Source organism: Bombina bombina, chromosome 5, assembly GCF_027579735.1.
Source record: "Bombina bombina isolate aBomBom1 chromosome 5, aBomBom1.pri, whole genome shotgun sequence".
NCBI classification, from domain to species: Eukaryota; Metazoa; Chordata; class Amphibia; order Anura; family Bombinatoridae; genus Bombina; species Bombina bombina.
The window spans coordinates 669,049,845-669,066,736 of NC_069503.1; the positions used below are offsets into that span (position 1 = coordinate 669,049,845).

A 16,892-nucleotide genomic window follows, 5' to 3' on the forward strand; every position below is an offset into this window, starting at 1 on the left:
ACTAGAGAGGGAGGGATAAAATAAAAACAGCCATTTTTTGCTGAAGAAAATTAATCCACAACCCAAAATATAAGTTTATTCTCATAAATGAAAGGAAAAACTTAAAACATAAGCAGAAGAATCAAACTAAAACAGCTGTCTGAAAAACGTTTCTACCAAAAACTGCTTCCGAAGAAGCAAATACATCAAAACCGTAGAATTTAGTAAATGTATGCAAAGAAGACCAGGTTGCTGCTTTGCAAATCTGATCAACTGAAGCTTCATTCCTAAAAGCCCACGAAGTGGAGACTGATCTAGTAGAATGAGCTCTAATTCTCTGAGGCGGGGCTTGAGCCGACTCCAAATAAGCTTGAAGAATCAAAAGCTTTAACCACAATGCCAAGGAAACGGCATAAGCCTTCTGACCTTTCCTAGAACCAGAAAAGATAACAAATAGACTAAAAGTCTTCCTGAAATCTTTAGTAGCTTCAACATATTTCAAAGCTCTCACCACATCCAAAGAATGTAAGGATCTCTTCAAAGAATTCTTAGGATTAGGACACAAGGAAGGGACAACAATTTCTCTATTAATGTTATTAGAATTCACAACCTTAGGTAAGAATTTAAATGAAGTCCGCAAAACTGCCTTATCCTGATGAAAAATCAGAAAAGGAGATTCACAAGAGAGAGCAGATAATTCAGAAACTCTTCTAGCAGAAGAGATGGCCAATAGAAACAACACTTTCCAAGAAAGTATTTTAATATCCAAAGAATGCATAGGCTCAAATAGAGGAGCATGTAATGCCTTCAAAACCAAATTAAGAGAGATTGATTTAATGACAGGCTTGATACAAACCAAAGCCTGAACAAATCAGTGAATATCAGGGAGCTTAGCAATCTTTCTGTGAAATAAAACAGAAAGAGCAGAGATTTGTCCCTTCAAGGAACTTGCAGACAAACCTTTATCCAAACCATCCTGAAGAAACTGTAAAATTCTTGGAATTCTAAAAGAAGGCCAAAAGAATTTATGAGGAACACCATGAAATGTAAGTCTTCCAAACTCGATACTAAATCTGTCTAGAAACAGATTTACGAGCTTGTAACATAGTATTAATCACAGAGTCAGAGAAACCTCTATGACTAAGCACTAAGCATTCAATTTCCATACCTTCAAATTTAATGATTTGAGATCCTAATGGAAAAACGGACCTTGAGACAGAAGGTCCGGCCTTAATGGAAGTGGCCAAGGTTGGCAACTGGACATCCAAACAAGATCCGCATTCCAAAACTTGTGAGGCCATGCTGGAGGCACCAGCAGCACAAACGATTGCTCCATGATGATTTTGGAGATCACTCTTGGAAGAAGAACTAAAGGTGGGAAAATATAAGCAGGTTGATAACACCAAGGAAGTGTCAACACATCCACTGCTTCCACCTGAGACTAGAACAAAGGTCAGGATTATAGAGTGTAGCTCACCTGTAGTGCATTTAGGAGCTTTTTGAATATCATTGAGGCTGGTACCTAATGGTTGGACACTTAAAGTGTTTGCTCTCAAAGGTTGATCCATAAATATTCTAGCAATCAATGAGGGCCAAAATATTTTTCTCCCCAATACTAAGCTGTAGAAGAAGAAAGAGAAAAGATCTTCATCTTAAGTGGTTAATTTTGACATGAGGCTTTTTTGTGTGCCTCCAACCAAAGTCATGCCCTGGCTTTTCCCAGTCATGGTGGGCAATCTCTGAGTAAATGTCCATTTAAACCACAGTACAGACAAAGTCCTAAATTTCTGCTACTTAGCCTAAGAGAGTCGATTGTAGCCAACTTCTGTAGGCTCTTCAGAGGTACCGTATTAGAAGGCTCCATGGAAGGTGTAGAAAAGCGAGGTACCAGATGTATCCTTGGTCTTTTTTATTTTCTTGCTCTTTCCCGCTCAGACTGTCTTTCCAAATTGACAGCCTTAAGTGCTCCCAACTTTCAGCTGGTTCCAGCTACGATTGTTCAAAATTCTATAGCATATTTTGTCATTGACTTAAATCTACAATTAAGTCTGCAGCTGCTCTTCTGGGCCTGTATACATTCTGTAACCTAGTCATGATTTGTTAGCACCTTGTAAACTTAAAGGACCCCTAAAATCAAAATTAAAGGTCATGATTGAGATAAAGCATGCAATATAAAAAAAAACTTTCCAATATACTTCCATTATCAAAACATGCACATTCTTTTTATATGTAAATTTTATGTTTGCGTGGCACTCAAAACATGTTTTAATATTCAAAAAGTATATGCAATGTGCATGCAGCCATTGAACAATATATTATGCACAAGGGAGAACTTCCGGGCAGCAGCCATGATCAGTCGCACTTCTGCAAGCTGCTCCAGCATTTCAGTATCATCTACAATATCGCTATCTAAAAGCAGCATCCGAGATAGAAACTGATAGTACTGAAATCTACTAGAGAGCACCTACCTATTGAGCCCAATTTTACTGAGATTCCTGCTGTCTTCAGAGTCGGTTGACAGTTGTGGCCTCCAACACCAGCCATGTGAGATACCCCCCGGCAAGATGCTCTTTGGCTTGTATCAATAGCTGACACCGTGTGTACCAACATTTTTTAACTCAAGCTACTAAACTTTTCCAGGATCGAAGAGAATTAATTAAAATATAACATGGAGACATGTGATTGAGCTCTGCTTATCGCTGTGATGCACCTGCTAAACCAACTTTTGAAAAACCTAATGGAAAGCATTTCTACAGCATGGAGCGAAACAAGCGCATACAAGCTTAAAGGGACACTGTACCCAAAATGTTTCTTTTGTAATTCAGAAAGAACATGCAATTTTAAGCAACTTTCTAATTTACTCCTATTATCATTTTTCTTCGTTCTCGTGCTATCTTTATTTGAAAAATAAGGCATCTAAGCTTGTTTTGGGTTCAGTACTCTGGACAGCACTTTTTTATTGGTGAATGAATTTATCCACCAATCAGCAAGCACAACCCAGGTTGTTCACCAAAAATGGGCCGGCATCTAAACTTACATTTTTGCATTTCAAATAAAGATACCAAGAGAATGAAGAAAATTTGATAACATGAGTAAATTAGAAAGTTGCTTAAAATGTCATGCTCTATCTGAAGCACGAAAGAAATAATTTGGGTACAGTGTCCCTTTAAGAGTGAGAAGTCACCCCATGTGGCCCCGCTGGACCAGAGCAATATGTGTGTGGGGATAACACCCAATATTACTACGTTGCAGAGAAATATCACGAGACAAGACCTATACCTTGAAGACACCTTATACTTTTAAGCAACGGCACTGACTGATGAGATCCACACAGATGGGATGGAGAAATCTGGTGAGTGCGATTTATAGAGTTCTAGAATACACTGAGCCCTCACTGGAGACAGACTCCACAGTTCCTGGCAGAGGCACAAGATCGATATGGGCCCTGTTTAGATGCAGGAGTATTGCCTTAAGCCCAGACTCCCAACAGCTGACAATTACGGACACTAGTAGTGGTAACAACTGCGGTTACTCTCCCCATACACATACATCTCCATGGCGATCAGAACTGCCTCAGATGACACAGAACATCAAAGTTGGAGTCGGGTGATATTACAGTTGAATGAGTGTGTTGTGCTTTGCTTGGCACAAGATTATTTGCAAGTCACAATGGTTATCACTCTGCCTAACTTTACTACTCACAGTATATATGAAGGCTAAATTAAGTCTACACTTCTGATATTTTAAAATGACTATTGGGACTAGTACAAGTATTTTATAATCATTGTTCCTGTTCAATTTGCAACATTCAGACTTCTCAACTGTTATACGTCTATAATATATTTAGAATTCGTGCCATGCTATTGATTTGTCTGTGGTGGGGTAGTGTAACCTTGTTGTTTTTCTTATGTCTACTATTATCATTACCTCCCAAGCTCTTTATATAATGATGGCATGCTGTCAGCGGCCGGGGCAGCATGGCATCAACATGGCATATAAAAATGTATTTAGCCTATGATGGCTCATTCTCAATATTCAGTTTATTTTGCCCATTTTATATATATATTTTCCGAATTCACTTATTGATATAGTTATGGATGTCATTACAATAGCCAAATTGAAGTTCTGATGTACTAGGACTTAGTTTATTCGAAATCATAAAGTGTACGTCATTATACTTAGAAGTCACATGGTTTGAGTCTATTACACACTGTCTCAGTTGATGTTTATGGTTTATCATCACTACTCCCCACCAATTTATTTTTTATCCAAGTAATTATCTATAATTGATTACCTTTGTAACGGGTACATGAGATACTTGTCACACATTGGTAGGATCAGGTTTTCTACGAATTTACTTATATTCTATTATTTTAATAACAGCTTCCCTATAATACTTACATATATTGCACCCTAGGCTCCTTTGGTGGAAATCAGCCATACACTGCTTTAGAAAGCTTCCTAATCTTTCTACCCCAATTCGATAATCGGTGTCCTCTGGGTCGTGTTCACTGCCCGGTTGAACTTATCCCACTTATTAAAGTATCCAAGCATTTTATTTATTTTACCCGGATACATAAAGAGCGGTTTCTCTCGCAATAAAACCACAGTTAATCCAAGAACTTTATATATATATATATATATATATATATATATATATATATATATATCACTAACTACTATATAGAACCAATATTATGAACACAAGCTTACAGTTAATCCAATAATTTTATTATCCAGAACTAATATTGTAAGCATAAATTTATGTTTACAGTATTCGACATTCAAGATCTACAATATATATTCCAATTGACGCATGGTTGTTTTTATTTATATATGGCCACTGTATATTTGTGTTTATTGTTTATTAAGATAATATATAGTTTACGCTCTCATATAAGATATAGTAGTCGGTGTTAACACCTTTAGGCGAATATCTCTTTATATATGTTATATGCTGTTGTACTTTTAATCTCACCGCGTCAATATCTGGTGCACTGTGAGCTACTTTATATACTGTCTATTTTAATATATTAATCTTAGAGCCTGTTTTTTTCTCTTTTACAAGATAAAGGGCCACATGACTTTCTGAGATTTTGGGTGCTATTAATGATCTCAGTATTTAACATGTTCATACCATAGTAACCTGGACCATTTATGCCCGACAACAATCTAGACATAACATGCTCTTAATAATAGCTATACATATCTTATCTATACTATAAGCTCTTTTAGTGTTAATCTATGCACATGAAAGATCCAGAGAATACATATACACTAGTCATGTCTTTTCTGAATCATTTCTAGCGGCATGATATTGGTAGCATATTACGCTAATAAAATGGTGATTTAAACACTATCATTAAGCACCCTTTATTGATTTAACCACAGCATTATATAAAGTATATTTCTATGTAATACTATCTTAAAGGGCCATTGTAAGTAAATATTTTCTATGCCTGTTACTAACTAACTACCCCAAATACGCTTTTTATCAATAGCATTTCATTAACATATCTCTACTGTATATCAGAAATCTTGTCTGCAAATTTAATTGTTTTCCAAACCCACTCCGTGGGTATCCTTTGCTCTGTACCAATCCGTTTACAATACCTAGGTTTCAAAATGGCGCTTTAAACACAAAGTTATTGGTTTAAGTATTTTGAACATGCAGTGCTGAAAATAGTGGGCAGGATAACGTGACATCGGCGAATAAAAGATATAACTTTTAGAACGTTATGAATCTTCGTTTTGGAGAAAATATAGGTCAGTAGGTTTTAATTAATGTTTATTAACTTTAATATGTTAGTTGTTTAGCTTAAAAATTATAACAGAAAGTAATCCTTTAATATATTAATTTTGCTCCTCTATTTGTATATTACTGAACTAGTCTATTGAGACCCAAGAGTGGCCTCTAAGTATTGAAGAGGACATTTGTCATTTTTTCATCTCTTAAAAATGTTCTGTTTAAGTTTATCTGTGAAGTAACAGGTATGATTATATATTTTTTTTGTCACTGTGGCTGATATGACCTATCCTTCTTGTATTTGTATACCACTTGAAAAAATATTGTATGTTACATTTCATGTTAAATATCAATAAAGAAGTTATATAAAAAAATATATATATATTATGCACAAGTTAAAGAAAGGACAAATTATATATATACAAATGTCAAAGAATGACAAGGCCGCACCAATGCAATTTTTAAACAAACTTGTATTTATTTTGAGAACAAAGATAAGAACCACCAATTTATATATAGGAACATTTATTGCAAAAATTCACATCATATACATTCAATAAAGAACACAAATAACCAGATTCAATTGCTGTTCACTGTTATGTGGAAGCCCTTAGTGCTAATTGCACGCTTCCCAGCTAATTGAGCTGAAAAGTTTGATGCAGCAGATTTAGGAGCACTTAGTGCCAAAACACTCACCAAATAAATAACAGGGCAGAACATGAACGAAAGTGAAACATCCCCTTCCAATACCTATGTTTAGGCAAGTTAGATACAGATCATTTCCAAGGAATTATACTCTGAAGCAGAGGATCTTATCATAACAAGCTTAATGCCACTTGCAAAAAGTACCTTTTATCTGATCCAATCAACCAGTATTAGAGGAATCTCACCATCATGTTAGCACATATGCTGCTTAACTTTAAAACATCAAGTCGTCCCAAACAACAGCTTAATGTACGCCAACAAAGTTGCAATCCAGTGTAGAGTATCCAGGTGAGTTGCAATAGTTACATTTATGTTACCCTCCAGTTTAAAAGCACAGCTGCTTATGGATTTGTGGTCTTTCCCAAACTAACACCATATGTGTTTTGCCAGATGATGCGTTTCGCCCCTCTCACTCAGGGGATGGCCAGGACTCCGCCAGATATCGGTCAATGAGCCTAAACGGCTCTTTTATAGGGTCCATAGGGATCCTGCTTGAGCCTTCTTAAAGCTATATTACATTCTATTGGTGACTATTTACAACCTTATTATACTTGGATAGTGTGGAACTATAATTTGAAAAAGGCAACAGCATATCAACAAACCATCTATTTTGTCACTCACTTTGTCATTATTACAAACTGTATATTATTCACATGACAATTTCTTATCAGATGATAATACAATTCATTTTATACAATATTTCAAATATGGAGAAACAAGACATATACTATCAAAAGTTTTGAGTAAATTATCACTTTTTCAGTGTATATTGTTATTTGTTACAAAAAACAAGCATACTCTATTTTTTCATTTAGCCCATTTGGGGTTAATGTCTGCAACCTGTACATCCATTTTGTTTCTTGTTGGAAAAGAACTTTATCATAATTACCACCACCTCTTCTTTTTTGTTTAGGATATTCAATACCTATCACTTTTAAGCACGTGTATTTTGCATCATGACATTCAGCAAAATGCCTAGCTACCGGCCTGTCAGTATCTTTTTGCTTGATGTCATTTCTATGCTCTTTAACTCTATCTTTGAGTTCCCTCCCAGTTTTGCCGATAATATTTTGGACAAGAACAATATAACAAATAAATGACCCCTGATGTGTTGCAAGTTATCCATTGTCTAATTTTAAACGTTTTGTGTGGATTAGTACCAAAAGTTTCGGTTTTCTGTATGTTACTGAAATAGGTGCACTTGCCACATGGGTGACACCCTACTCTCTGTTGCAGGCTACTCAGACAGTTTCCGGGGGACATTCTTCTTTCAAATTCAGAGTGTACTAGGCTGTCCCTAAGGCTTACTGCTATTTTTGCAGTTAACAAGGGGTTGGGAGAGAAGAACTGACTTAACACTTTATCAGTGTGCAAAATGTGCCAATGTTTTTGCATTATGTGCTGTATCTTCCCCCAATGACAATTATAAGTGGTTATTAGACGCACCATTTCTGCTTCACTCTTTTCTTTACATTTTGCACCATAAAGCATATTTTGTCTATTTGTAGTACGTGCTCTCACGCAGGCCTTTTTTATACTTCTATTAGAGTATGACCTTTTTCTAAATCAACATGCTAGCTCATCTGCTTGTCAAAAGCGGCTTCAGTGGAACAGTTTCGTGTAAGACATAGAAACTGTCCCACTGGCATTCCGTCCTTTAAATTATTTAGATGATGGAGTAAACTGTTAGTGGCTGTATCTTTAAGGTATACTTCAGTATGTATTGCTCCATTATATTTTTTTAATTTTTAAATCTAAAAATGTTATAGATTCTTTACTTACTTGGTGAGTCAAAAAAAGTTATAGGAATTTGTATTTAATTCTGCCACAAAGATCTCCACTTCTTCTACACTGCCATCCCATAAAATGAGGATGTCATCCACATAGCGCTGCCATAGGACCACATCTGCGTCCAACCACTCTGACATACCTTGAAACACTTCTCGTAGTTCCCAGAGGCCAAGATGTAAACAAGCATAGGTGGGCGCACATGTGGCGCCCATGGCTGTGCCCCTGATTTGCTGATAGAATTTTCCATCAAATGAAAATGTTCTTTTTTAAAACAAAGTCCAGGAATTTCAAAGCCAGCTCTGTATGTTGCTGAGATTCAGTGGCGGCTCGTGGGTTATTCAAATGGGGGTTCACAATATATATACACACACACAAATTGTATACATTATATATATATATATATATATATATATATATATATATATATATATATACACTGTACATACACACATATACATTTTATATACAGTGTATATAGATACACATACATGCACACAGTGTTTTCATAATTTGTTATTTCTGAGAAATTTAACAAAGCAGGAAGTGTCTTAAGCTTTGTAAACCACATGATGTGTAATCTAAACTAGCTCATGCCAACATACTTTTTTTCAAATAAAAGAAAAGTCCATAGTTGAGGTGGTGACCATTGTAAATATCCCTAAAATGCATCACCAATAAATAATATACAAACCTGTTGATAAATGCCTAGCATTAGAAAGGGGTTAAAAAATAATAAAGAAAAATAAGGAGACAGTGTGTGTTTAAATCTGCTGCTGTGAAGGGAGCTGGTGCTGGGAGTTGAGGGATCAGCAGCAGGAGTGACAGGCTGGGAGCTGGGCTGATCAGAGCAGAATTGCACTGTGAAATCTCACCTCAGGACTATCCCGCCACAGTGAATTTTCACGCCGTTGAGGGGAGGAGCCTCGTCAAGCGTCATCACGTGACTGGAGTGATGACGTATCCGGACCGTTAGGTTTAGCACCACCTCACTTGCACAGGCTGAACTGTGCGATTAAGCCTGCATAGGGATGGAGTGGAGGCTGGGAGTAGCGTCTGCAGGAAAATGCAATAGGAGTATACGAAAGGCATGTAGGCTTTACCTTACCGCACGTGCGGTTAAATAAAAAAAAAAGTTAAAAATGTTTTATTTTTTTTGTTTAAAAAAAAACAGTTTGGCTTTTACTTTTTTGGGGTAGAAATTAAATATAATTTTTCCAATAGGGGGGCTATTGGAAAAATTATATTTTATTCAGAATTTTTTTTCTTCTTTTGGCTGGGGGTTCATGTGCGGCTGGGCACATATGGAGGAGCCTCCACTGCTGAGATTCATGTCCCCTGAATTCCAAGCAGTATCTGGCAGCTGCCAGACCTACTTCATGCGGAATTGAGGAGTACAGAGATTCTACATCTAAAGCTACAAAGAGGATCTTATCACTGATCTTTACATTATAAAGTCTGCTCAAGACATCATTTGTGTCCTGTACATAAGAACTCAAAGTAGGTAAAAATGGTTTAAAAAAAGTGTCTACATATTTACTGATGCCCTCAGTGGGGCTCCCCATTCCTGAGACTATAGGCCCTACCGGGGGGTTCTTTTTATATGAACACTTTCTGAGGCTCCAGCTTCTACTGAGCATGTGCAAAAGTGCACAGTATATACATACATGCATTTTGTGATTGGCTGATGGCTGTCACATAGTACAGGGGGAGGGATAATTAGATTAACTTTTAAATTTGCACAAAAAAATTCTACTGCTCATTCAAACTAAAACTAAGAGATATTGCATTAATTAAGGGCTGGCAGTACTAATAAAGAACACCAAGCTAGCTCACCAAGGAATGTAATACTTAGCCAAAGATGGAAGCCAGAGTTATGCTGTAAAAGACTAAAGCAGGGGAATACAAGGCGGTCAAGGGTAATCGATGTGTCTATTGGGAATATCACTACTGCAGAGATCTATCTGAAAAAAAATCATGAAGCGCATAGGAAACAAAAGTCAGCATAAAGCTTGTTGCTAAGGAGCGGTATGACAAATACAATTATTTAAGAAACAATATTAATATATGTATCCATCAAACCATAAAATTATGCTTCAACTACAAATAAAAAAACTTGCATACTTAATAATATATTATAAATACATCTCAGAGAAAATCAGAGATGTCTCTGAAACTTTGAAATGTATTGCTTGATGGGTCAATGCCTACTGTATATTTGTTTAAAGGTACTACCTTTAGGCTCACTGCTTCTAAGTCAGTGTTGCAGCTAAGTAACAACTACTATCTGCCATTTTCCAGCTAAGCTTAGCTTTAATAATGACCTGAACAACTTACATTCTGTAAAAAGGTCTCAGTAAAATAGAGTAGTGTAGCTTTTCTTGCTCTTCAACATTAGCAAGTCCTAGAGAATCGTTATAAAGTTGTTGGTTACTACAGCAAACAGTTGCATAAACTTCACCAAACTCTTCTGGATTACTAATTAATGCATTTCACTTGTAGGCTTTATTAAGATAATCCAGACTCTGCAACACCAGAGTTTTAGTATTCTTAATCAAAGGTGATTTATTTAAAGTCCTATGAGTCATGGACACTTAAGGTGGTGTCAGATGTTACTTAAAGTACTACCATCCATTTATTGTTTTTTTGACAAATTTCTTAAGGTGGTTTGCTTTCTCACTAGCCTATTAACTCTGCTTCTGATTACTGGTTGTAAAAATGAGTATTAACAATATTAAATGTCAGCACTAGATCTTTATGTGCAATACCAGCATGGCAAAAATATCAAAGTATACCCTTGCTATTATTGTGAATCTTTAGTTTTTAAAGTTTCTTTAACTTTGCAGTCCAGAATTAAGCCACTAGGTAAACTAAAATTTTCAAATGAAAATGATAAGTTTAGTAGACTGTACCACGGGTTAAGAGTTATAGAATCAAAAACCTTCTCTATTTAAGCCACGCACAAAAAGCTTTATAATCTTTGAAGAATCAGGACATTTCAGTATGAGCTGTGATACATGACTATTAAAGGGATATAAAAAATAAAATAAAATATACAGTGCTGTATTTCAAATGTGCATAGAAATATTTTTGTAGTATGCATATTTGCAGTGGATCTTGAATTATGTAAACATGCATTCTTGTCTTTTTCTTATTGCAAGTGCCTGCGATTATGCTTAGCCCCTTAACCACCACTTTGAGCATGCTGATGATGGGGATATGTGTGTTCATAACCTATTGGATGTATGACTCATATGCAGAGAGTTATCATAAAATCTTTAATTACTCTTCCAAAGTCAGTATACATTTATAAAAATGCTTTCCTTAAAACATTAAAATAAATTATTTGTGGTTTGCAGGATGCCCTGGTTGATTGCGTAGAGAACCGTATACGACAACTTGAGGACCTTGAAGCAGCATTTGCAGATTTCTGTGAGGATGATGGTGAGGAGACTGTGCAAAGATGGGCTTCTAATCCTGGGTATGACTGTCAATGAGGAGCAATCATTTAATCAAATATTGTCTACAATTTTATGTATATTATAAAATATATTAAGCTTGCTGACCTAAATTTACTGTTATTCATTTATTTTACCGGCCCAGGCACTTTCATGTAATTATATATACCTCCTAATGTAACGAAAAAATATATATAATAGCAAGACTAAAAAGAAACACTTTATAAGTAAATACTGGACATCATTCAAAGCTGTGTCATCAAAAGTCTTCTGGTTTTAAATTTAGATTTTTTCTATTTAATTTGCACACATTTATGATTTGTTATATTGAATTATGATTTGTTGCATTGAATTCACGAATATTAATACAAAATAATAAACAAATATAAATGAAACCAGATCTGAAAGGTTAAAGATATCTTTTAAAAACTATTTAATGTGCACTTTTTAGAATTATATCTTGTTTTCAATGCATTTTTTACAAAGACAATTGAATCCAAAGTAGAAAAAAAACAACCTCTTTAGTTAGATCTGTAAAATACACAGTTTTATTTTTGGTAGCATCCTTATATTAACCATAGGAAAAAAATGTAGTTTAAAAATGTATTTTGTGAATTTATTCTGTTTTATTTAGCATTTTGGATTTACCATCTGCTGTCTAACTGTTAAAAACATAAAAGAAAACAAAAAAGCATATGTTAATAGATGCATTTTAATAATAATTAATATTTTGTTTTGACATTCCAGGAAAATAATTAATTTTAAAGCATAGTGTACAAAGTTGTTTCCTAATATATATGCAGTAAGTCACATCCTGGAGTTCTTAATTTATTTGTTTTGTGGTCCTGAGAGGAGCTCAAGTGGCTTTTCAAAGGATCTAAGAGGAATAAAGCCAAGCTTCTCGAATAACGCTTTATCCTTTATTGTTTTATATTTTTTTTATGCACGGTTTTTCTCTGTAAGAAATGGTTATTTTTTAACATCTTTTGCGTTATTTTACGTTCATATGATATTTTAAATGCATTTTTTAAATATTCTATCTCTTTTCAGAATGAACTCTCTTACCCAGCTTGTACAAAGCTTAAAAAGTCGAATGGGAGCTCCAGATTATGAAATGGTAGTTGACTTTTCTATAGCTATTTTACTTTTTATTTTGCATTTGTGCTGCAGGAATATTTGTGGGGGGTCTTCTTTAAATGTTATCAACACTATATGGCCAAATGTATGTGACCATCCCAAAAGTATGTTGACATCCAATTCCAAAACATGGCTTTAAAGGAATTGTCTAGTCAAAATAAAACTTTCATGATTCAGATAGAGCAGGCAATCTTAAGCAACTTTCTAATTTACTCTTTTTGTTATTTTGTCTTCATTCTCTTGGAATCTTTTTTTGAAAAAGCAATAATGTAAACATAGGAGCCGGCCCATTTTTGGTTCAGAACCTGGGTAGCGCTTTCTGATTGGTGTCTAAATGTAGCCAACAACCACCATGCGCTACCCATTTGCTGAACTAAAAATGGTCCGGCTCCTAAACTCACATTCAAATAAAGATACCAAGAGAACGAAGAAAAATTGATAATAGGAGTAAATTAGAAAGTTGCATAAAATTGCATGCTTTATCTGAATCATAGAAGGTTAATTTTGACTAGACTATTATGGGAAAGGCTTTCAACAAGATTTTGGATTGTGTCTGTGGGCATTTGTGCCCTTTTAGACAAAAGTGCGTTTGTGAGGTCAGGCACTGATATTGGAGGCCTGGCTCACACTCGGCATTCCAAATTTATCCCAAAGGTGTTCAGTGGGGTTGATGTCAGGGCTGTGTGCAGGTCACTTGAGGTCCACCACCCCAAATATATCAAACCATGTCTTCATGGACCTCGCTTTGTTTACATTGCCATAAAGTTGGAAGCACCCAATTGTCTAAATTTTTTTCTATCATGTAGTATTAAGATGAGTCTTTACTGGCACTAAGGGGCCTAGCCCAAACCATGAAAAACAACCTCAGACCATTTTGCCTCTTCCACCATACTTTAAGTAAGCACTATGCGTTCTGGTAGGTAGTGTTGTCTTGTCACTTTTTTGCTTCTTCAGAATCCAGTGGTGGAGTGTTTAACATTACAGCCGACACTTGACATTGTGCATGCTGATGTGAGTCTGGTGTACTGCTGCTCACCCATGGAAACCCATTTGATGAAGCTCCCATTGCACAGTTGATGTGGCTTCCAGAGGCAGTTTGGAACTCTATAGAAAATGTAACAGATGATAGCCGATTTTTACAAGCTACATACTTATGACCACTTAGTGTATTTATTAATACGTCTGTTTTGAAACTTTGGATTCATCAGTCTGCTTCAGTAATTCTTTTTGAAGTACTTTTTTCTATTTTTGTTAATAATGAACAAAAAATTATGGGGGGAAAAAACGGGAACTGACTTTTTTTTGTTTCTTAGTCAAACATGGCCAAGATTGATAACTACAAAAAAAGGAAAAATATTGGCACTTTGATATGATAATATAAGGAAATTATGAGATTTCAGGTTTTAACCTAAAAACCTCGTTGCTGCCTCTTACAATATATGCTATACAAAAAGAGAAAAGAAGAACAGATAGGGGCTAGATAGCACTCTTTCATTAAATGATAGTAACAGCTGATATAATCAACTGTACTATGCAAAGGGTGATTATAAGTTAAAACATAACTTTAATAGTAATCATTAAAGGGACACTAAACGCAAATTTTCTCTTTATTGATTCAGATAGAGCATGCAAGTTTAAGCAACTTTATAATTTACTCCTATTATCAATTTTTCTTTGTTCTTTGGCTATCTTTATTTAATAGGCAGGAATGTGATGTATAGGAGCCGGACCATTTTTGGTTGAGAACCTGGGCTATGCTTGCTTATTGGTGGGTAAATGTCAGCCTCCAATAAGCAAGCGCTATCCATGGTGCTGAACCTTAATTGGGCTGGCTGCTAAGATTTACATTCATGATTTTCAAATAAAGATAGCAAGAGAATGAAGAAAAATTGATAATAGGAGTAAATTAGAAAGTTGCTTCAAATTGCATGCTCTATCTGAATCATTAAAGAAAAAAATTGGGTTCAGTGTTCCTTTAAAAAGAGGTAATAGAAACCTCTCACCACATTACCCACCACAAGTAACTCTTAAAAGATAAGAAACACTGTGAGTCACTCCCCTGTATTCCTGGCCGATAACTGGAAGTGTCGGCTTCAGGTGCCAGGAGCAACTTGCACAGTGGTCTTATCTGAAAAAACTTAATAAACGCGTTTTGGCCGCTATAGAGGCCTTTTTCAATGTGTGTTTTAGATTTGACAAACCGAGCACTGAATATTCTGTCCTATTAAACACTTTTCCACAGTGTTTTAGCCTATTGTGTAATTTCTTTTACACACGCCCCCAAGTGAACCTATCATATCCATCGCCGGCTCATCAAGGGGCGTGGCTACATTCGCTGTGTATTGATTCGATCAAAGCCAAATAACACCTGGTAACCAATCACGCTGTGTTTCCTGCATATGCCTTCAAATGGGTTTAACTTATTTGTCATCCGCTCGTGAAAAGGGCGTGACCGTCATTATATGCGTACTGATTGGTTCAAATCTGGCCGATATTATCAATGAGGGAGGTCAGAGTATACAATAATGCTGGGACATGTATTGCATTTAATTTGCCATATAGTTATATATTATTATTTAGTATTGAATTACCCAGAACCTGAGATTTCATAGATCCAATGTGGTGGGGCTTATAAGTGTGACGATACCTGATTTTTAATCTATCACCCATGCATCCAATTTTTCGTGACGTTTATTCAAGCCATAAAACTCCACTTATATGGATCCCATAATTTTCATAGTTCCCTAAGTCCGGTGTATTGTATAAATTAACATACCATATGGTAATTAGGTGATGGTCAGTATTACTGTCCCATACTCAGGTTAGTTAAGTGATTGTGTTTACTATGATTGTTGTAACAAAATCGGGCATTGTGTGACATAATAACCGTTTGTGCTTCATTCCTGTCATGGATTTAGTAATGTTTAGGCAAAGTACTAAATTGTTACATTTAAGCGTAAAATATATAATGGTTTTAACTGTAGTCTATACATAATAATGTGCAATGTATCCTAACCACTTCACATAACTTTTACATCATTATAGGAATACCCAGTAAGTGTTGTTTTCATTCATGCCATGAGGCATAACTGAATTCTATTTAAAAATCCATTGTGCTTCCTTTTGTAGTAACACTTGTTCAGTGTCCCCTCCTCTAATGCTTGGTCTCACTTTCTCCAAACCCCAGCATTTAAAGGCACTAGTGTTTCCATTATGGCATTGTAAGAAGTGTCTTGCTACACTAGTGATCTTTTTATCTTTCTAAACATCTTTTTGCGCAGTTCTGAGGAGGGGACACTGAATAAGTTTTACTACAAAAGGAAGCACAGTGGATTTTTAAATTGAATTCAGTCATGCCTCATGGCATGAACAAAAACAACAATTACTGGGTATTCCTATAATGATGTAAAAGTGATGTGAAGTGGTTAGGACACGTTGCACATTATTATGCATAGAATACAAACAGTTAAAACCATTATACTGTATATTATATGCTTAAATGTAGCAATGTTAGTACTTTGCCTAAACATTAGTACTGACCATCACCAAATTACCATATGGTATGTTAATTTATACAATACACCGGACTTGGGTAACTATGAAAATTATGGGATCCAAATAAGTGGAGTTTCATGGCTTGAATAAATGTCACAAAAAATCGGATGTATGGGTGATAGATTTAAATCAGGTATCGTCACACTTATAAGCTCCACCACATTGGATCTATGAAATCTCAGGTTCTGGGTAATTCAATACTAAATAATAACATATAAGTATATGGCAAATTAAATGCAATACATGCCCCAGTATTATTGAATACTCTGACCTCCCTCATTGATAATATCGGCCAGATTTGAACCAATCAGTACGCATATAATGACGGTCACCCCCCTTTCACGAGCATATGACAAATAAGTTAAACCCGTTTGAAGGCATGTGCAGGAAACATAGCGTGATTGGTTACCAGATGTTATATGGCTTTGATCAAATCAATACACAGCAAATGTAGCCACGCCCCTTGATGAGCCGGCAATGGGTATGATATGATCACTTGGGGGCGTGTGTCGAAGAAATGACAC

General features: G+C 35.6%; 1 protein-coding gene across 1 annotated transcript in view; it reads left to right on the forward strand.

Annotated features, from left to right (window-relative positions):
- The window catches only part of C5H5orf22 (chromosome 5 C5orf22 homolog), a 111,443-nt gene that overhangs the window by 43,437 nt on the left and 51,114 nt on the right, over positions 1-16,892 (forward strand). The window contains exons 6-7 of the mRNA XM_053714617.1: positions 11,578-11,699; positions 12,727-12,793. Of these exons, the coding sequence (XP_053570592.1) occupies positions 11,578-11,699; positions 12,727-12,793 (189 nt within the window). The remainder of the gene's footprint in view (positions 1-11,577; positions 11,700-12,726; positions 12,794-16,892) is intronic.